This window comes from Myiozetetes cayanensis, unplaced genomic scaffold (assembly GCF_022539395.1).
Source record: "Myiozetetes cayanensis isolate MyiCay16 unplaced genomic scaffold, myiCay2020 scf36, whole genome shotgun sequence".
NCBI lineage: Eukaryota > Metazoa > Chordata > Aves > Passeriformes > Tyrannidae > Myiozetetes > Myiozetetes cayanensis.
Window position 1 is genome coordinate 1,440,048 of NW_026087588.1, and position 20,218 is coordinate 1,460,265.

At 52.9% G+C, this 20,218-nt stretch overlaps 2 protein-coding genes across 5 annotated transcripts; both read right to left on the minus strand.

Annotated features, from left to right (window-relative positions):
* Nucleotides 1-1,587: 1,587 nt before the first annotated feature.
* Nucleotides 1,588-9,893, minus strand: CRYGS (crystallin gamma S). Of its 2 annotated transcripts, XM_050328057.1 has the most exons (4): nucleotides 9,596-9,893; nucleotides 8,337-8,468; nucleotides 3,789-4,031; nucleotides 1,588-1,915 (listed from the first exon to the last, which is right to left on the minus strand). In XM_050328057.1, exons 2-4 carry the CDS (start codon nucleotides 8,355-8,357, stop codon nucleotides 1,643-1,645), a joined length of 537 nt encoding a protein of 178 aa, XP_050184014.1. In that variant the 5' UTR covers nucleotides 8,358-8,468; nucleotides 9,596-9,893; the 3' UTR covers nucleotides 1,588-1,642. The 2 variants fall into 2 exon arrangements, with proteins under 2 accessions (XP_050184014.1, XP_050184013.1); XM_050328056.1 differs by lacking the exon at nucleotides 8,337-8,468.
* A 151-nt stretch (nucleotides 9,894-10,044) lies between these two features.
* TBCCD1 (TBCC domain containing 1) lies at nucleotides 10,045-20,179 on the minus strand. 3 transcript variants are annotated; one of them, XM_050328053.1, is made up of 8 exons: nucleotides 19,833-20,179; nucleotides 19,592-19,741; nucleotides 18,015-18,381; nucleotides 16,964-17,150; nucleotides 15,727-16,224; nucleotides 11,540-11,557; nucleotides 11,100-11,262; nucleotides 10,045-10,564 (listed from the first exon to the last, which is right to left on the minus strand). In XM_050328053.1, exons 1-7 carry the CDS (start codon nucleotides 20,166-20,168, stop codon nucleotides 11,133-11,135), a joined length of 1,686 nt encoding a protein of 561 aa, XP_050184010.1. In that variant the 5' UTR covers nucleotides 20,169-20,179; the 3' UTR covers nucleotides 10,045-10,564; nucleotides 11,100-11,132. The 3 variants fall into 3 exon arrangements, with proteins under 3 accessions (XP_050184010.1, XP_050184012.1, XP_050184011.1); XM_050328055.1 differs by lacking the exon at nucleotides 15,727-16,224; XM_050328054.1 differs by lacking the exon at nucleotides 11,540-11,557.
* Between the last annotated feature and the right edge of the window lie 39 nt (nucleotides 20,180-20,218).

Genomic DNA, 20,218 nt, shown 5'->3' on the forward strand with positions numbered 1-20,218 from the left:
CGGGGGGAACGTGGCTGGAAATGCACTGGGCGGAGCATACCTGCCTGAAGGAGATTCTCCATCCAAAATGGGGATGGCAACAGGCTCCCTGAAAAAGAAACAGGAGCCAGGCTGTGCTCAAACTGCTGCCCTTGGAGACACTTGGAGAGCTTTGCTGGGAGAAGGGGGGCTGGAGATGGAAGCTGGTTAGTCCTGGAGGAATATTTTGGGGGAAAATACACTGAGAACTGTAATGCCAGATCATCTGCCTCCTGCTGATCCGGGGTGGAGATGGAAGATGAATGGAAGTTAGCGAGGAAGATGCACCACCCTCTGCAGGGAAGGGCTGGAATGGGGCAGGGGGCTGAGGGAGGGGGGTGACAGGAGGGGAGTGACAGGAGGAGGAGGAGGAGAAGGAGGAGGAGGAGGAAGAAAAAGGTTACTCTTCAACCCAGCTTTGTGCTGGGGGAAGTCCAGGGGGCGGGAGCTGCTCCTCTTGGCAGCCCTTTCCTGTTTCCTGCTGGCATTCCTGGGGGGTGGCAGCGCCGAGGTTTGACGAGCATCACTTAACCTGCCTCTTGCTCCGTAATGACCTCATACATCACTCGGAGAGAGACTGCGGAGCGTGGCTGGAAGGGCTCTGCTTCCACGTCCAGCGTCATTATCCCGAGGCCCCTGGGCTCCGTGTGCAAACAGGCTGCAGATCTCCAGGGAGCAGTGCCCAGGCATCCATTATTCCTGCTCGGGAGGCTGTGCGTGGGACCAGCCTGACACCCAGCAGCATTGGGGAAAACGGGATATTCCTGCTGGCAAACTAGGAGCTCAACACTCCCGTCTGCTTCCTGCACATCTCAAATGCCCGAGGAGCTCTTCCTGCCCTTCAAGATCTTCCAGCAGCCACCTCCCATCCCAGGTAGCCCTCAGAGGCACTCCCTGCCTCTATACCACATCCAGCCCCTCCCCTACTTCCAGCTGCCCAGCTTCATGCAGTGCTCAGCCCCAGTTTAAGCAGGGGGACACCTCGGCTCCTGCCCACAAGGGACATCCTGTGCCTGACAGGGCTACCAGGTCCCCAGCATTCCCCATGGGGATTATGGCTGTCCCTCTCCTACTCCACCTGGGATTCTTGTCTCCCATCTCCATCTTTTCCCAGTCCCACAGCCCTCTGCATCAAAAGAGGCACACACTCCCCCAGGACATCTGCTGCTCAGGGTCTCCAGGGGGGCACGTGGCATGGATGAAAACCTCGTCCCTTCTCCCAGGATACTGTGGAGCAGCAGCAGAGCAGGCAGGGACTCCACAGGGACATGACAGACTGAGCCACCCACGGCCAGCACTGAAAACTGGGGATGTGTGAGCCAATCCAGTGGAACAGTGGGACAAATGCTGGGGCATAAGCTTCAGCTTTGGGATGGCTTTTTCCTAGAGAGGAGCAGTGGGATGGAGAGGATTAGGGGCATGGAGGAAGGGGATGGCAGCAGGGACAGCGGCTGGTGGGGGATGCTTGGCTTGGAGCAGGCTCAGCTCCATCACCACCCCCCCACACCCCCCCCCCGAGGCAGGAAAACCCGCACGCAGATCCCGGGAATGAGCAGGACAAGGAGGAGCTGAGCGACTCTGTTGCTTTATTGGGGGTTGTGGCAGCCCAGCCCATGGGCTCAGCTCACTCGGAGATGCTGCGGAAGGACTGGACGGCGGGACTGGCCGCTCCCCACTCCACGGGCTTGCGGTATTCCCCCTTGGGAAGCAGGTACTGCCGGCCTCGGTAGTTGGGGTGCTCGTAGAAAACCCAGACGCCCTCCAGCACCCTGCAGGCATGCACCTCACGCATGTGCCACTCCTCCATGACAGAGGGGCAGTCTTCGGTGGCTTCGAACATCTGCCCACCAAAATCGCCCTTCTCGAACACCTGGATGTGACCCCGGCCTCCACTTGGCTGGAAAAAAGGGAGAGAGTCATGGAATCATGGAATGATTCAGGTGGGAAGGGACAAAAAGATCATAGAGTTCAACTCCCTGCTGTGGGCAGGGACACCTTCCACTAGCCCAGGTTGCTCCAAGCCCCATCCAACCTGGCCTTGGACACTTCCAGGGATGGGGCAGCCACAGCTTCTCTGGGCAACCTGATGGCAAAGTGTTGAGGGGAGGTACTCACAAGTCCTGGCTCTAACAGTCACCAGCACATGGGAGCAGAGCTGGGGCACAGTCAGATTCAAATCAGGTCCAAGCCACACCCCAGCACACCAGGCCAGGGCCGAACAGCTCATGTCAGACCCCGAAAGCGCCGGGGAGAGGCAACTGGGGTAAATTTTGATGTGCACAGAGGATACAGAAGCACCGAGCCAGAGCAGAGCAGCTCCAGCTCAAACCCCATCCCAGCCCTGGCTCTGCAGAGAGAAGGCTGCAGGCAGGGATAGGGATAAGGCCAAGTCAGCAGTGCCAGGATCGCTATCCCGGGGCAGGCTTGAGCCCTTTAGCCACTCCCTGTGAGCATCTGGAGAGACGGACCCCCCCTCCATCCCCAGCTCCTCCAGCAACGAGGAGTTTAATGAGCCGCTGACCCCAGCTGGGCTGTACTGCAGCAGGGCGGGTGTTTCCCACCGGGATTTGAAGCACTGCTCTGCCCGAAGGCACCGCGGCAGCTTTTAATCTGCAGCTGCCTGGATACCCCTGCCCCGCCTCCCTGGCTCTCCCAACCCGCTCCCTCCTCGTCGCGCTCTGCGGGGTCTCAGGGTCTCCTCCAGGGCAGGAGGGAAAGCCAGGTACCAGGTGGATGTGCAGGATAAGGCTCCCGCATTTTATCCTGCTGAGGGAAGCTGTGTTACATCCCCCACGTGTGTTGGTTCCATCTCTTAGGCCAAATCAGTGCTCTGAAGGGGCTGGAAACACTCCCTGCCCTCTGCAAAGGGATTCAGACCCAGCTCAAACCCAGAACAGACTCAGAGGGGTGTTAGACCCCCAGACAGAAAAAGAAAACCCCTTCTCGGCTGTGAGACCTCCTCCATGCGGTGGGAATTCATGGCTGTGCTCCAAGCCAGCTGCGCACGGACCACCAGTGTCTGTCCCACTGTGGGCAAAACCTCAGCAGCAGCACCAATCCACACTCCATCCACACTGCCAGGTCTAAAGGGTGCTCCTCCCCACAGGTTTTCCAGTAGGATCATTCCCTCTGCTCCTTCCTCCCAATCATCATTTTGGAGGGGATGAGCACAGTTCCTGTGCTGCAGCTGGGAGATATACTCCTAACACCAGGAGATAACCAGGCTGCTCCAAGCATGCCCAAGAGGGCTCCAGACATTCCTCCTATTGTTGGGCACTCCAGGGCTGCTCCTGAGGCTGGTCTCTCCATGCCTAGAGGGGTTTGATGACACTGAGAGACAGCTCCCTGAATCAGAAAGGAGCCTTGGTTTGCCAGAGAAGAACAAACTGGTCCTGCAAAATCTGCCTCCCACTGTTACGGGCCTTGTGCCCACCATCAGTTGGATCAGTTGGCAGCACACCAGGGAAAAGGCAAACCTTGGAGCGACCTGCCTGGACACCCAAGTCCCTAAAGAACCATGCAGATGAAACCAGGCTGATGTTCTCATGGAAACCCACCCCCCACTCAAAGGGTTCTGCACTCCAGAGTGGGAAAGATTTACTTTCTCGCCTCTCCAAACACTTTGCCATTCCCAGAGCAGGACTGTGGGAACAAATCCCCCACAGCCCCCCTCTCCACGGGTCCCCAGAAAGATAGGGGCCAGGCCACCCACATGAAACCCTTCCCTGATAAATAAATTGAAACATCCCTTGGGAGGAGGTGACACTCACAATCTGGATGTACTTGCAGGAGCCCAGGCGGTCGTTGAGGCCCATCCAGTGGTGGTAGTCAGGGTACTCGCCGTGCGTCAGCACGTACATGTTCCCGGCATAGTTCGGCCTCTCGTAGGCCACCCAGGTGCCTCCATCCACACGGATCGAGTTGCAGCGGCTCAGGTAGGTGTGGAAGTCAGGGCAGTCGCTGTCACACTCGTAGTAACGGCCGAGAAAGTTCTTGTCTTCATAGAAGGTGACCTGAAACAAGCAGAGGAAGGGAAGTGGGGAGATTCCTTGTCCCAGCACATCTGAATTCCAGCCTCATCACGGTATGAAACATCTGAAAACGGAGCCTTCGAGATGTCAAAAATCATCAAGCCCAACCCCTGAGCAGGACCAACTGCAGCCAGTTCACCAGTCTGGCCCAAACACCTCCAGTCTTGCCTTTCCCAGCCCCTCATTCTGTCCCAGTCACAGAATCACAGAATCAGCCGGGCTGGGAAAGACCTCCGATTTCATCAAGTCCAACCCTGCCGTGGTTCCCAGACCATGGCACTGATGCCACATCCAGTCTCACCTCAAACACCTCTAGGGACGGTGAATCCACCTCCTCCCTGGGCAGCCCATTCCAATGGGTGATCACTCTCTCTGTGAAGAATCCAACCCAATTCTCCTTTGGTGAAGTTTCTGTCCTGTTTCCAGCAAAACTCTATTAAAATAATTCCCTCCCACCTTCTCTAGAGCAGGAGTTACTAAATTATGGCCGTGAGAAGTCAATGGACTGTACAAAGCAGCATTTCTGGGGACACGGGTTAGTGGTGGCTCTGGCAGTGCTGGGTTAACAGCTGGACTTGACCTCTGAGGGCTTTTCCAGCCTTCATGATTCCATGATTTCCTTTATACTGGCTCACCAACTGTTTGCAGTGAGACCTGCACCGACAAGATGAGGTCTCTTTGCTCCCAGGCCATGCCTTCCAGCCCATTCTCTTTGTTCCTGCTCCAACAACCCACAACTTCCCTTCTCAAAACTCACTGCCAAAAACTGGACTTTGCCTGTGCCAAGCGAAACTAAAGGAGCATTCCATGGACATTGAGTACCAGAGATCTTTGGACATCCAAGGATTGCATTGTTCTGCTGCAAGCTCATAATACAGCTGACAAATTCCCAATTCAGCACCACATTTCTTTCCCAGGAACAGCTCTACAGCCAGGCTGACCCCAAAGCACTTTGTCTGGGGACATTTTATCCTGACTTGATCACAGCCTGCTTGGAAATAATCTCGAGAGCTGGTGAGCAAGTTCCATTCCTCTGTCCCAGGGCATCACCCAGCCGGCCCTGGAGAGGCGACCCATTTTTCCTTAAAAACCCCTTCATGGAATATTGCCAAGCCCTCAACCAGAGCAGTCCTTTCTCCAGCCCCATTTTCATATCAGCTCAGCTGACAATTATTCATCAAGAGCTGCTCTTTTCAATAAGGATTCCTGAGCTATCACGTCTCTCCTGACACATCCCTTGCTTGCTCAGGACACCAGGTGCTCTAAAGATCTAAACACCCAACATTCAGTATCCCGCAATCCATTTTCCCCATGGTTTTTCCACAGCTTGGATATTAAGATTCCTCTAGCTCCTGCCTGGCTGTACCTCACCCATGGTCCTTTGGCTCCTGGTAGCATCCCCGCTGTTAAAAACATCATTCATTGTCATGGTTTCAAACCAAACCTGAGACAACTCACTCGCTTTTTATTTTCAATTATTTATTTTGTGTTAAAAATGAAGTCAGCCACAGTTTTCCTGGAGCTGGTTGGTCAGTGCGTCGCACCAGCCTGACCAGGTATCTGGGGACTTGGACTGATCCTGCCAGAGGATTCATGTCAGTGGACATTTCTTGGGATAATGTTATTTCACTCACATTTCCCTCTTAATTTCAAGGACTGATCTCCCATTGCGAAGCAGTCAGTGAGTACAAAACAATCTGTCCCCACATCTCTCCCTCCCAAGAGAGCTCTTCCCACCTTCCTGCAGTGGAGAGCTGGGAATCGCTACCACCTTTCCTGCAGGGAATAAAGGCTGTGAAAGGTGTGCACTGAAATGCCCAGTTCCTGTTTTCCCACACTGCCACTCCTGGGCAGTTGACCACGGCCAGGCCTTCCCGACCACAACCCGCTGCCATTGTCCAGATCCTGCTTCTGGATCTTTGTCCCCAGAGGCACCACCTGGAAAATCTGCCAGCATGACCTGGAGGCAACACCAAAAGCCCTGTTCACGGAGGTTTGGCGTCAGCCTCTTCCTGAGGCCAGGGGTCAAGGAAGCCACCATATCCCTTAACACCCTCCACAGGGATCCCTCTCTTCCCAGCTCAGCCATTATGTGCTGTTGGGATGGCTGAGGAGTTCTCCCCCTCTCCAGACTCATTCCCCATGCTCTGATCCACAGTCCCACCCTTGTCCATGCAGAGTGTCCAGCACTGTTGGTGAGCTCTGCCCAACATCTGTAAGACCATGGGTCTGGTCTCTGGGCAGAAGGATTCCTGGAAGTGTCTTTCTCCAGGCTGGATGAGCCTCAGAGCAACTTGGGATAATGGAAGGTGTCCCTGCCCATGGCAGGGGGTGGAACTGAATGGGACCCAAACCATTCCAGGATTTAATGATGTTCCTTCCCCACCCAGCCCAACATAGCCAAACTGGACCTTGGCAAAGCTCCCTGGTGTTCCCAGGAGGGCATTTTCCAAGAACACTCCAGGTTATGGCTTTTCCCACAGAACTATGACCAACCAAAGTGCTGCTCCTTGGTTTATTCTGGGAAGACTTAAGGAGAGGAGGAATTCTGCCCACCCATTCTCTACCATAGTCCTTTGCACACACTCTCAACTCATTTCAGACCTTCTCTTCCCAGTTTTCCTCAGGAATTCAGGTACAAACAGAGCAGGTTGATATTTTCACCCGTAGAATAATGACAGAACTAGAGACTTCAATTCCAGACTCTCACCCTCAGGCAAATCACCTTCCTTCAGTAAAACCCTCAAGGTGCTCTGCTTATATTTAACCTCTCCCTACCCCAAATCTTCCCTTTTTGGGGCTTACCTGGCAAGTGCCACATTTACCAAAGCAGATGTTCCTTATGGGAGTAAAACTCTTACTCCTTTGGTCACCTCACCTCAGTTATCACACATTTCTTCCCAACAGAAGCTCAGCTGGAAGGAAACTCTTAAAAACAAATCTAGCAGTGCCCATTGCCTTCTGTGTCAGCAGTGACCCCTTTCCAGGGGAGATCATCTGCTGAGGTTGTGAGAAATGGTGTTTAATTGTCTCCTTTGTGATTTTCTTCTCCCTGGAATGTGCTAAACAAGAGCACAGGATAGAGAAAAGATGAGATAACTCCTCCTGGGCATCTTGCACCTCAGCAGCACATAATCCATGGATTCCCTGTGGCACACTCGGAGGGGACACAGCTTTGGACAGGCTGTGCTTAAGGCTCTCCAAGGGACAGAAGACTCGAGGATGGATCAGTTACAATCCCCTGGCACTCATTTTAGGTGCAGGCACGGAAAAACTGTACCCCTGAGACCCCAGAGCCACCAGCACACCCTTCTCGGATCTCCAGACTAACAGCCAAGCCTTGTGCCAAGATCAGAACCGAGAGGAGCGCGGAGAAGCCGAGATCGAATCTGGATCATCCACAGCATCGCCTGGTGCCTGCAAACCCGCTGTGCTTCCCATATCCCCTTGGTTCTTACAGCCTCCACAGCTTAGAAGGAATCCAACTCAAAAGCAAAGCTGAGAACCTCTGCCCACAGCTACTTAGCAGGTGTTTGACATTCCATGGGGGAAACTGGCCACCACTTCGAGGCTCTCACCCTCCTTCCCTGTCCCAGCTGCTTCTCCGTGCCCGGTCCCAACCCTGCCACAAGGCCACCAACCAGCTCTGCTCAACTCAAGGCTGAGGAACACAGCACCAGAGCTGGATTCCCACCTGACACAGCACTCCAGCTGAAGCTGAGCTCCCTGGTCTACCTCCTTGTCCAGTTTAAATTCACCCCTGCCGATTCCACTGAATCCCAAGGCTGGTTCACATCCCGCAGGGAATACTATTCCCTTCAGTGCTACGGCTGATGTTCAGGAGTCTTTCTGTTGCTCCACCATGGAAAAGGGATGTGGCAGCTGCCACTGGTGTTGGGAGTCAGGTTCTCCCAAGGAAACCTTCCAGGAGACTCCGCTCTGCAAACCCAGCTCGTCACATTCCCTGCTGGCACAGCACCCTCTGCCCCCAATTTACAAGGCATCAGCTCCTGCTGATTTAAAATCATTTAAGATGTCCCCTCGCCAGTCACTACACTCAACTCCATCCTCTGGCAGAGCCACACCCAGAGTAACCAGCCAAAACCTGGGAAAAGACTTGGGAGGGGCTCCCCTTACATGAGGAGGGATTTGAGGCTTCTCCTCTTGCCCACCCGCTGGCAGAGGGGGAAGCTGTCAGCAGAGCAAAAACAAAGTTTCTCCACAACTTATCCCTGATAAATTCTGAGCTTTTGTCCAAAATCATGAATATACTGCAAATCAACTTACCTTGGTTCCAGCTCTGGACATTTTCCGTTCCAGCCAAACTCCCCTGTGCCGGAGGAATGTCAGGAGCTGTTACGAACAGCCAGGAGCCGAGGCGCCCTTTTTATAACGGGTTTGTTTTAAACCAGACAGTCGCTTTGTCATGAGAATAGGATCCAAAAATTGAGTCAGTGATTCTGAGGCTATAGCCGATTTCCAGAAAAGCAAACAGGATTATGGAATAAAGGAAGGTTTCGCCATCCTCCCTTTGTTCCCATTTGCTGAGTCAGAACACCAAAACTCTGCCAAACGCACTCAAAACACGCAGCCCCCTGCCAAGCCCGGGAGCACAAGGGGCAGTTTGGCTGCTCCCCCCCTTCCCAGCTTGTTAAAGCAGAAGGAATCCTCACTGGACCGCAGGGACCACCCCCCTTCGTAAGGAGGGGACCCAGCATTTATCAGGCAATGTTCCACGTAGCAAAGGATGCAGTTAAGGAATAGCAAACATGTGCTCGGGGCACACGCCACAGGCTTGCAAAGCACAGCCCTGCACTGAAAGCTCTCAGTGGCAACATCTGTGCAGCTTTTCCCAGGACACCCTCAGCTTGATCCACAGTGCTCCAAACAGCACCTGACACAGGAGGAATGAAGGATGCGTGGCGAGTGGTTCCACACATCCCATAGTAAAGAATGCTGTCCAAACTCCTGATTGTCTCTGCAGGTGCCACAAATCCAACTCCAAACTCTCCCCCCACCACCTGAGGTTGGAGCAAAGGCGTTTTCCCCTCCAGCCACACTTTGGGTGCAGGGCAGGGAGGCCGAGGCTGGCTGGCTGACACACACCCACCCCCCCCACCACGGCATTATGAAAAACCAGCTCTGCAGCTATTCAGTGCCCCAGCCCAAAGGCTTAGGGAGACAAAGGGACACGAATTTGGCACAGCAGCACCCGAAACACGCAGCCCCTCTTTCAAATCTGTCAGGCCAAGCACTCTCGCAACAGCAGCTCCGCTCAATGCAGGCAGATCCGAGAGCCTGGGGCACACATGCCCAGCAGCAGCTCCTCTTCCCATTTTAGGTGCCTCTAATCACCCACTGCTGTTGCTCTCGGTTGAATTTATTCATTTTTGAACCCAAATGCTGTTTTATGGAGATCACAGTTCAAGCATGAGCCAGGTACTATCAGTAGGTGTGGTCTCTTCACACATTCCTCCTTTAAAAGTTGGCTAAATCTTATAAGTTAATCTCACATGAATAAAATAAATATAATAAACTCACCCCACCTGCCAGCCCAGGAGCCAAGGGAGACCCTCAGAAGGATTCTGAAGCTGTGCACACAGAGCACTGTGCCTTCCTCTGGCTCTCAGCTTGGAGAGGTCTTCCAAAGGCATTGCATGGATGAGTGGAAGCAGCAGCTGGTGGTGCCTTTCTCTGTTTTCTGAGTTTATTTAGGTGCTCAGGCACAAGTACATCTCCTCTAACAGCTCCCACCAGCACAGGAGAATGGTGCTTAGTCAAGCTGATATTCTTCATGAGAAATATGGAGCGCAGCAACAGTGTTTGTATCAAAACCCTGTGCCAGGACAGCCTTCAAACCCTTCAGCTCCATGGCTGGCAAGAAATGAGGATTTTTCTCTCACTGACTTGTTCCCATTTCATTAAGATTAAAGGTGTTGTGTCCCTCTAACACCCTCTGTACAGGTAACAGCCCTTCTCTAGGACAGGTGCCACGTTTATCCAAGAACTCTGGTTTATTGACAGTTGTCAACCATGTACAAAAGTTCATTCCATAAAATCCTAGCGCTTACAAAAGTTCGTCCCATAAAAACCCCATCATTTAAGTGCCATTTTCATATTAAAAAAACCTACTGGATTGAATTCATAAAATAGTCAAACACTTCTTTTTCACATTTATAAAACCACTGCAGCTGGTTTGTACCATGAAATGCAGGTGATGCCCAGGGCCCTGCATCCAGCTTTGTCCCAGGATCCTGGTGTGCTGGATACCTGCACACATGGACACCCACCATGACGTCACCTCTGCAACAAGGTACAATTTCATCATCCTCCAGTGCCATCTCAGTCACCAACAGGATAAGTACAGCACATTCCTGGGAAGGCAGCAGTGATCAAGAATCCTAGAGCAGCCAGACAGTCCAAGGCTGGGTGTTGGATCCAGTGAGTCCAGGCAGGATGGCCACAAAGTCTTAATGGGAACTGAGTTGGGGGTATTGCTACCTGTTCCCTGAGCTCTGGAACAAAATAAAAGGAGCAGATTTTACTCCCAACACTAGCAAAGAAAAAGGCATTCCATGACCAAACCAAAAATAATCCAGCTTTCTGATGGTCTGAAACATGCCATGGCAGAGAAAAAGGATAAGGGTAGATCTCCAGCTCCTAAACCACTTCTGCTTGGGAAGAGACACTACGAAGGAAGAATCACCCACAGTCTCACCCAGTTCTCTTCAGCAAAGGTGAGATGGGTAAATAGACATCAATCCACACAGTTCCTCTAAAGGAACATCTCTTCCAACCAGTTGGACACCCCATTATGTGCAACATGTCCATGTTGTGCCTTTACAGATGTCTCCAACAAACCAAACTTGACAACAAGGTAGGTGCTGAGGACACAGATTTCCACTGAAAATAAGAACTAAAACAAAATGCAAGGCTTTGGGGAGAACATTCACTGAACAGCTTGTTCTACCTCTGCCTTGGCTCTGCACGCAAACATGGCACAATTCTTGTAGGTAGAGAAGAACCAGGAGGAACAGGCCTTTCACTTACCCTTCCTTTCCTTCTGTGCTGAGGAAGGGGATGTTATCCTGCTGCCTGCTTGGATCCCATGGCAAGGGGGACCAGGCTGTCCAGCTGCTGCCGGTTCCCCGTCTGGACTAGCCACTCATAGAACTTGTTTTCTACCAACATCTGGAGCCGTTTCCTCTGATCCCTGAAACCAAAAGATCAATGGGAAGTATGGAAAAATCACATTTGTTTACAATGTTATGCCTCTACCTTACCTGTACTACCCAAACAAGCCTCCAGATATACCAGGAAGAGCCAGCCCTGGCTCCTGAACGCTCTGGACCAGGAAGAGAAGGCTTTTACCAAGGGAATATGATGACAATGAACCCCAAAGGCAGAACTTGGTGGAGTCAGAGAAGCCATACAAACTTCCCAATCCCACAAGCACAACCACCCTGTTCCACAGGGCTGCTTCCACTTACCTCCTGATTAAAAACTGTCTGAAAAGGGAGAAAAATCAGTATTAGTAACCAATGTTTAAGCACTAAGGACTCAAAATTCTGTTCTGACAGTACCTGGAAGAGAAAGGATGGAGATGAGGGAAAAAAAATGCACCTATGAACACTCCTTAAATAATTCTTGCTGTTGGTAATTAACTTTTGGGGTGGTTTTGATAAGACCAGCAGTCACAGGGTGTCCCACAGCTCAGGCTCCCTGGCACTGCTCAGATGCCCAAGAGCAGCTCCAGAACAGCATCCCAGCCCTCTGGGATCAGCTCACCTCCGGAATTTGTTAAGCCAAAAGTGGCACAGGTGTTGAGCAGTCCCTGCCGGACTTTTTCCATAAGTTTACACAATTAATTTCTGAACACCAATAAAACATGAACATTTGTCAGTATTCTGCAGATTTGACGTGGGTTTGCTTTGAAGCCATTCCTAATTTGATGTGCTGATCCCATTCTGTACTGGGAAAAGCAGGAAACCAGCTCCAGAGGAGGTCACTAAGATAATCAAAAGGATGGAGCAGCTCTGCTGAGAGGAAAGGCTGAGAGAATTGGGATTGTTGAGCCTGGAGAAGAGAAGCTTTGAGGTGACCTAATTGTGGCCTTTCTATACTTGAAGGAGCCAACAAGAAAGACAGAGAGAGACTATTTCCAAGGGCCTGGAGTGACAGAACGAGAGGGAATGGTTTTAAACTGACAGTAAGTTTAAATTGGATTTGGGGAAGAATTTCTTCCCTGTGAGAGTGGGGAGGCCCTGGCACAGATTGCCTAGAGAAGCTGTGGCTGCCCCAGCCCTGGAAGTGTCCAAGGCCAGGTTGGATGGGGCTTGGAGCAACCTGGACCAGTGGAAGGTGTCCCTGTCCATGGCAGGGGGTGGAACCTGGCTGGATTTTTAAGGTCCCTTCCAACCCAGGCCATTCATAGAATCATAGAATTAACTGGGTTGGAAGAGACCTCCGAGATCATCAACCCCACTGTGATTACCAGATCATGGCACTCAGTGCCACATCCAGCCTCATCTTAAAAACCTCCAGGGACAGTGAATCCACGACCTCTCTGGGCAGGCCATTCCAATGCCTGATCACTCTCTCTGTAAAGAACTTCCTTCTAATATCCAACCTAAACCTCCCTTGACGCAGCTTAAGCCCGTGCCCTCTTGTCCTACTGATTGCCTGAGAGGAGAGACCAACCCCCACCTGGCTACAACCCCCTCTCAGGTAGTTGTAGAGAGTGATGAGGTCACCCCTGAGCCTCCTTTTCTCAAGACTAAACAACCCCAGCTCCCTCAGCCTCTCCTCATAGGACTTGTGCTCAAGTCCCTTCACCGGCCTGGTTGCTCTTCTCTGTACCTGCTCCAGCACCTCAATATCCTTCCTGAACTGAGGGGCCCAGAGCTGAACACAGCACTCCAGGGGTGGCCTCACCAGTGCTGAGTACAGGGGAAGGATCACTTCCCTCATCCTGCTGTCACACTCTTCCTGATACAGGCCAGGATGCCATTGGCCCTCTTGGCCACCTGGGCACACTCTGGCTCATGTTCAGCTTCCTGTCGATCAGCATCCCCAGATCCCTTTCTGCCTGGCTGCTCTCCAGCCACTCCATGCCCAGCCTCTAGCGCTGCATGGGGTTGTTGTGGTCAAAGTGCAGGATCCGGCACTTGGCCTTGTTGAACTTCATCCCATTGGAATCAGGATTCTATGATTCTATTCCTTTTTGTCCCCCTCAGCTCCATGTACCCACCCCCTTTTTCCAAGTTAAAGGCTGCTTTTTGCAGAAATTCCATTCCCCAAAAAGCAGGGTTCTGGGACAGGGAACTAACCCAAATTCCTCCCCAGTGAACACAAAGGCAGTCACTTCTTTCTTCTCTTATGGATTTATCTTCTCCCAGTGCTTTTTCTCTACCTTGATCTGCTACTGACCCTGAAAGACTTTCTGTCTGATACGCTTGGAAAATGAATAAACAGGATTTTATGCTTTTGCAAGTTGCTCCTCAAGCTGTCTTACTGCTCCTGTCTTACTGGGGTTTTACTTTCAGCCTGGTAGGATTTACATTCTTTTTCTGCCCCACTTTCCTCATTCAGACAACTTCAACTTCTTGAAAGAAGTCTTCTTATTTCTAACACTCCCTTTCACCTCCCCACTCAAGCACGGCGGCTTTTTCCTTTCTACAAGCCCGACATCCTGTTTGCTCTAAGCTTCCTACTTGTCTCCTCAGTTGTTTCCCTGCCTGCAGGAGACAAGAGAGACATTTTCCACTGTCAGCTGCCCAGTTTCTTTTCAACAAGCTTCTAAACTTGCCACAGTTTTCCCCCTTTTATGGAATAAGCCACTCCAGGAGTGAGCTCCTGTCTCCTCTGACTGTAGGATGGCAGATCTAAGCACATCATCCCTGTTTCCTCACACTTCTTTAACAGGAAGGTTCTGACAGGCCAAACACCTTCCCAAAACTCTGGGGGGAAGAAGTACCACAGCTAGAGGGGGAAGCATCTTGGATGAGCTGATGGACACAAGGGATGACTCCAGTCTCCTCTCTACTGCTCTTGACGACTCAGGGTTGGGAGTTTGAAGGTTTTCACACCTCTGTCCCCACCTCTGGGTCAGGACTGCTCTGCCATCCTCCTCCTGTAGCAAAATCCTGCCCCAGAATCCTTTCTCTCTCCCAGTCTAGAGCTCTTTCAAAGTGCTCATTCCTCCTTGCTCAGCATGGAGGCACCTGGATTTCAGAAAGGAGCACAGGAAGCAGAGGGAGCTCCTCCAAAAGCAGGAATCATCAAATGGGCCAGGACTCCTCAGCCTGGTACAAGGGGAAGCATTGACAGTTTGCCTCCTATTCTGTGTTTCCCAGAGGATAAACCCCTCCTGGATCACTGTTATCAGCACTCAGTTACACCCTGGTACCAGTCAGTGACTAAGCAGAGAACAGAAAAAAATCTACACAGCTTAAGCTCAGCTTAAGGAACAAAACTTTTTCTTATCAAGTCTTCACAAATGAATGTTTGAAATGGGGTTTCTATCCCCAAAATGTGCTTGCAAAGGAAGCTGGGCAGGGGATTCAATGGGATCAGCTCAAGAGGAATTTCAGAGTTCCTGTCCCGGGGTGACCTGCTGCAATGATCCATAGGCACATTCCCAGCTCACCTCAACAAGGGAAGGGACAGTCATCTTAAAGCTTCAATCCCAAGGTAAATGCGGGGCTGAGAGGGACCCCAGGCAGTAGCAGGACAGTGATGTGGTTCAGGACACACACCCAGCCCTGCCCACAGCACTGGCAGCAGAACAGACACTGGGCAGGACCCAGAGTCCTGCCAGGGTGGATCCCTCCCCTCAGCCCTCAAGCAGTGTCCAGGAATGCTTTCCCTGGAGTCTCATGAGCTGGGAAAATGCAACCATGAGAAAGCACCTCCTCCAGAGCAGCATGGGCAGCAGGTGAGGGAGGAGATTCTCCCCCTTTACTCCACTTGGTGAGACCCCCCCCTTGCTGTGCTGCCTCCAGCTCTAGGGTCTCAACACGGATGTGGAGCTGCTAGAGTCCACAGGAGGCCATGGCGATGCTCCAAGGGCTGGAGCCCCTCTGCTCTGGAGCCAGGCTGGGAGAGCTGGAGGGGCTCACCTGGAGAAGAATCCAGGGAGACCTTATAGCACCTTCCAGTGCCTGAAGGGGCTCCAGGAGAGCTGGAGAGGGACTGGTGACACGGGATGGAGGGACAGGACACAGGGAGTGGCTTCCCACTGCCAGAGGGCAGGGAGAGATGGGATATTAGGAAGAAATTCTTGGCTGTGAGGGTGGGGAAGCCCTTGCACAGGTTGCCCAGAGAAGCTGTGGCTGCCCCTGGATGCCTGGAAGTGTCCAAGGCCAGGTTGGACGGGGCTTGGAGCAACCTGGGGTAGCGAAAGGTGTCCCTACCCATGGAATCAGGTAGAACGACACAACCTTTAAGGTCCCTTCCAACCCAAACCATTCTGGAATTCCATAACTCAGAGCTACAAGTGTGAGCGTTCCCTGCTCACCTTACCAACCAGGATTGCTAATGACTAATGCCCCAGAATTGACCCATAGGACACAGCTCACCCCACCCAACCCATTCTCAAAGCATTTTTATGGAACCACATCAAATGAATCTCTGGGAATGGCTGAACTCAGCCACTCCTGCCGGGCCCAGCACTCACTTGGTCAGACCCGCCTCCTTCACCGTGCGCTGCCACACCTGGACCCGCTGCTCCCGCTGCCTCAGAGCCTCCTGGTATTCCTGGGGGAGCCCCCCCGGCGTCTCCATGGTGTCTCCTTCCATCTCAAAGGGAATCACAAAGGTGTAGAAGTCCGAGGGGGGCAGGAGGCGGAACACACTCGAGTCACTGCTCTCCCTGCACACCAACATGGGGCTGTCCCAGTAGTTGGGCAGAGTGGCCAAGCCCACCTGAGCCATGTGGTCCTCCAGCATGGGATAGTGGGTGTGGAAAGGGGCAAAGCTGACTGCCTGATTCCCCGAGAGGATGAGGGGCTGGGTGGGTGTCAGAGTGTAGAAAGTGCAGCCAGTGGTGGATGCCAGGGACAGGCGGTGGCAAACCACCATGACCCTGACGTTGTCACAGCTCTGCACGTGCACCGACATCTCCACGGGGCCCAGGACAAACGTGCTGCTCCGGCACTTCTCGATGGTCACAGAGCTGCCAAAGAACCACAGGCAGTCAGGGCTGGAAGGGACCTCTGGAATCACCCAGTCCAACCCCCTTGCCAGGGCAGGGTCACTCAGAGCAAGTGCCACAGGAACCAGGCGAGTTTGGGATGTCTGCAAAGAGGGAGATTCCACGCCCGCCCTGGGCAGTTCCAGGGCTCTGCCACCCTCCATGAAAAAAAGTTCTTCCTCATGTTGAGGTGGAACTTCTTGTGGTTCAGTTTATGGCCATTGCTACTCATCCTATCAGTGGGCACTCCTGGGAAGAGCCTGGCACCATCCTGACACCTGCCCTGGAGATATTTATATGGACTGATAGGAACCCCTCTCAGATATTTGTATGGATCAATGAGATATTTGTATGGATTGATTGGATTCTCTGTCAGGTGAGGTATTTTTATGGATAGTTGTATAGATTGATATTTGTATGGATTGGTAAGATGCCCTCTCAACCTTCTCTTCTCCAGACTAACCAGGCCCAGCTCCCTCAGTCTCTCCTAATTAGAGATGCTCCAGTCCCTTCCTCATCTTTGTGGCCTCCACTGGACCCTCTCCTTGTCTCTCCTGTCCTGAGGAGCCCAGAGCTGAACCCAGCACTCAACGTGCCTCACAGGGCTGAGCAGAGGGGCAGGGTCCCCTCCCTGACGTGCTGGCTCTGCTCTCCCTGATGTCCCCAGGACCCCATCAGCCCTCGAAGACTGCAGGTGCCTCCCAGGAGAACCAGAGCTCACCGGAGGGGGGACAGGAGGTAGATGAAGGACTCATTGCAGCGATGGATCCTCACATGAGCCCCCACCAGGGTGTCTGAGCTCTTGGCCAGGGTCTGCCTGTACACCTGGCTCATGATCACCATGGGGGACACCTCGGGCACCACCCGGGCACTGCAGGCAATCTTGGCTCTCCTGGTTGCTCCTTCAACTGCAGCACAAAGCGCACAGAAGTTCATGGTCCAGAAATCCCTCGGGAAAACAATCAGCCCCACACTTGGACAGCACTTCCTACACCTCCCACACCATCCCCAATCCCCACTGGGCAGGCAGCTCACAGCACTGAGAAACTCCAGAAACTGGGAGACGTTGGAAGATCCCAACCACTTCAAGATTATTTAGGAGCAGCCAGAGGCCCCCATGGGATTTCCACTTCCACAAGTCTCTTCCCAAACCCAAGGCTCGGCCTGGCAGGAAGATCCTGAGGGCACATTTAAAATGAGGGAAATGCCCCTCCTAGAGCACAGTCCTTGAGCTCTTCCCTGGGCTCCCTAATCCACTGCCCCTCCCAGGATCCTGCAGCCAGGGAAACAACACTGAGCCAGTTTCCTTTTTCTGAGGCGGCTCCATGTCCCTGCAGGAGAGGGGCTGGACTGGAGACTAGGAAAGCCAGACCAGTTCCCACCCCACTGCCAGATCCCTGCTCAGCAGGATGAGCTGAGTTCCTATTTCTCGGGGTATTTTCCTAAATTTCTATTTATTTTCCAGTATTTCTACATTTCTTTGTATATTTCTAAATTTGTATGTTTGTATTTTAATATTTTTCAATATTTCTGTATAATTCTATCTTTTTTTATATGTTCTATATTTTTATTTTTCTATATTTTTATTTTTTCTAGATTTTTATAATTTTCATATATTCCTATTTTCCCCACACATTCCCGTCTTTTTCTGCATACTCCCATTTTCCCACACATTCCCATCTTTTCCTGCATACTCCTATTTCCCCATTTTCCCACATTTCTCCCACGTGCTTCCCCATTCCCAAATCCAGCCGTGTCTCCCAGGCACCCACCTTGCTGTGCCCATGCCAGCTTCCTGCCTGCCCTGATGCAGGCGGTCATTCCCAAGGGATTGGCAGTGAGGCAGGAGCGGATCCAGCTCTCCAGGCGGGGCAGGGAGAAGGCTCTGGTGCCCTCAGAGAAGCCATTGTGGGGCCGGCAGGGCGGGCACAGGGCCAGCTCGTGGAGCGGTCGCACCGCCCGGGAAGCGCCCACGGAGCCCTCGAGCAGGAGGCTCAGGGCACTCAGGGCCTCCAGGGACACCAGGCTGCTGGAGCTGGAATGGGACGAGGCTGAGAGCTGCTCCGGCTCCAGCAGCAGCTCCAGCATGTCCAGGAGGTGGCTCTGCACGAAGGCGCAGTGCTCCTGGTCATTCCAGTTCTGGAGGGGGCAGGAAAACACAGGTGAGGTGAATGTTCCAGGCTGGGAAACTCCAAGGGCATCACACACTGGATCCTTGCTAAGAATTCCTCTAGAATGTCAAACATGTGGTTGGGACAAGCTGGAATCATGAAAAACTTCATGCTCATTCCTGCTCTTCCAAGGCACACAAAGCCACCACCCCCCAAAAATTAAACCCCATTTTATTTTAAGTCAAGCAGCAAATATTTAATCCTAGAAAGCAGTAACAGATTGTCCCACCCAAATCCAGGGAACTGCTGCTGGCACTGGAAGGGACAGAACAAATCAATAACTGGCAGGCAAGGTCTTGGAGCTGCTCCATTGGAAAAGCCTAGCTGGGCCAGGATTCCAGGACAGAAGTGCCACCTTCCAGGGTAAAAAGCTGAGGGTCATTTCTCCAATACACCAAACAGCCTCTGAAAGAATCCTTAGTTCAAATCCTAAAGCACTCATGCCCAGAAAAAAAGCAGGAGACTGGAATTACAGCAGAGCTTAATAAAGCCAAGCTTTGCTGAAGGAACACACCTTGTGCTCACCACCATCTGTTCAAAGATAAAGCTTTCCAGCTCCTATTTTTAATGATTCCAGCTTGTCCCAACTACATTCCACCAGCTCATCCAGCTCCCAGCAGCACATCCATGTCAGAATTCCAGAGGTTTGCAGCTGGGGTGGCCAATTTGTAACTCAGCCTCCCACCCAGAGCTGCCCACGGGACACATCTCACTCACTCCTTCCTAAATATTTGGCGGTGATTTAAAAGGAAACAGCACTTCCACGTGGCTGATCTGCAGCTGAACAACCAGCTCCCCTCCCTGACGCAGAACCTGAGGCCAGGGAACACCCTGGGATCCAACAGTCCCACTAGAGCACGGGAAAGGAACTATAAAGACAAGAAAAGCGTCCTGTTTGAATAATGGAAAAAGGCAAAGGGGCCGTTACTCCTTAAAAGGAGAATTGCCAGGACTCGTGGGGAATTTTCAGTTGCCTTCCGACTCCAGGAAAGCCTCATGGAAAACTTTTTAAAAGCTTTTCATTAACTGCAGAGAGAACACACCAACTCTGCCTCATTTACCATGGAACATGGATTTTGCACTTGGAGGGAACAACCCAGCCCCTTCCCGATGCCCTCGGGGCAGATCCCAAGAAGGGAGAAGCTCCTGTACGTGGAAGATCTCACAGGCACAGATACCTTATTCCCGTTGGCAGACTTCCCAGGAAAACCGGGAGGTTCGGTCCTGGGGCTGGGCCACTCATCGCCGAGCAGGGACCTGCGCAGGGACAACCTGTGGAGCTGCTGCAAGTACAGGAACAGCAGGAACTGCAGCGTGTCCACGGACAGCTGGAGAACGGGGAGAGAGGGAGAAGAGTCAGGATCCCCTCTTAGGCCGGGCCTGGGCTCCCCCAGCCTTGGGCCGGCTCTGGGCTCTTGCCTTGCTCCTCTCCCGCTCCAGCTCCTCGGCAGTGGCACAGGAGGCCTCCGCCTCGGCCCAGCGGAGACGGCGGGGCGGGTCGGGCCCGAGGAGGCCGTGGAACAGCTCGAAGTAGAGCCAGGCGAGGTCGCGGCCGAGCTGCAGCTTCCCGCAGGCGATGTGGCGCCAGCGGGGCCAGCGCAGCCGCGGGAAGCACCCCTGGTCGGCCCTGGCGCGGGCGTAGGCTGCGGCCTTGCGCAGGTAGTGCGGGGCGAGGCGGGGGGGCGGTGGCGCCGGCAAAGCGCCCGCCAGGAACGGCTCCGTGCGCGCCCAGAGGCGCACCGGGCCCGCCGCCATGGCCGCCGCCACTTCCGGGTTTCGCCCCGGGCACCACCGAGATGGGCCCT

Excerpts from the sequence above, each read along its gene's own strand:
- CRYGS (XM_050328056.1), bottom strand. The coding sequence starts at position 9,703 with ATGCCTTTGGAAGACCTCTCCAAGCTGAGAGCCAGAGGAAGGCACAGT. Across the intron at positions 4,032-9,595 it reads CTTGGCTCCTGGGCTGGCAG|GTCACCTTCTATGAAGACAA; the intron begins GTGGGGTGAGTT and ends TGCTTGTTTCAG. Across the intron at positions 1,916-3,788 it reads CCTGCAAGTACATCCAGATT|CCAAGTGGAGGCCGGGGTCA; the intron begins GTGAGTGTCACC and ends CCTTTTTTCCAG.
- TBCCD1 (XM_050328053.1), bottom strand. The coding sequence starts at position 20,168 with ATGGCGGCGGGCCCGGTGCGCCTCTGGGCGCGCACGGAGCCGTTCCTG. Across the intron at positions 18,382-19,591 it reads AGTCTGCCAACGGGAATAAG|AACTGGAATGACCAGGAGCA; the intron begins GTATCTGTGCCT and ends TGCCCCCTCCAG. Across the intron at positions 16,225-16,963 it reads TACCTCCTGTCCCCCCTCCG|CTCTGTGACCATCGAGAAGT; the intron begins GTGAGCTCTGGT and ends GTTCTTTGGCAG.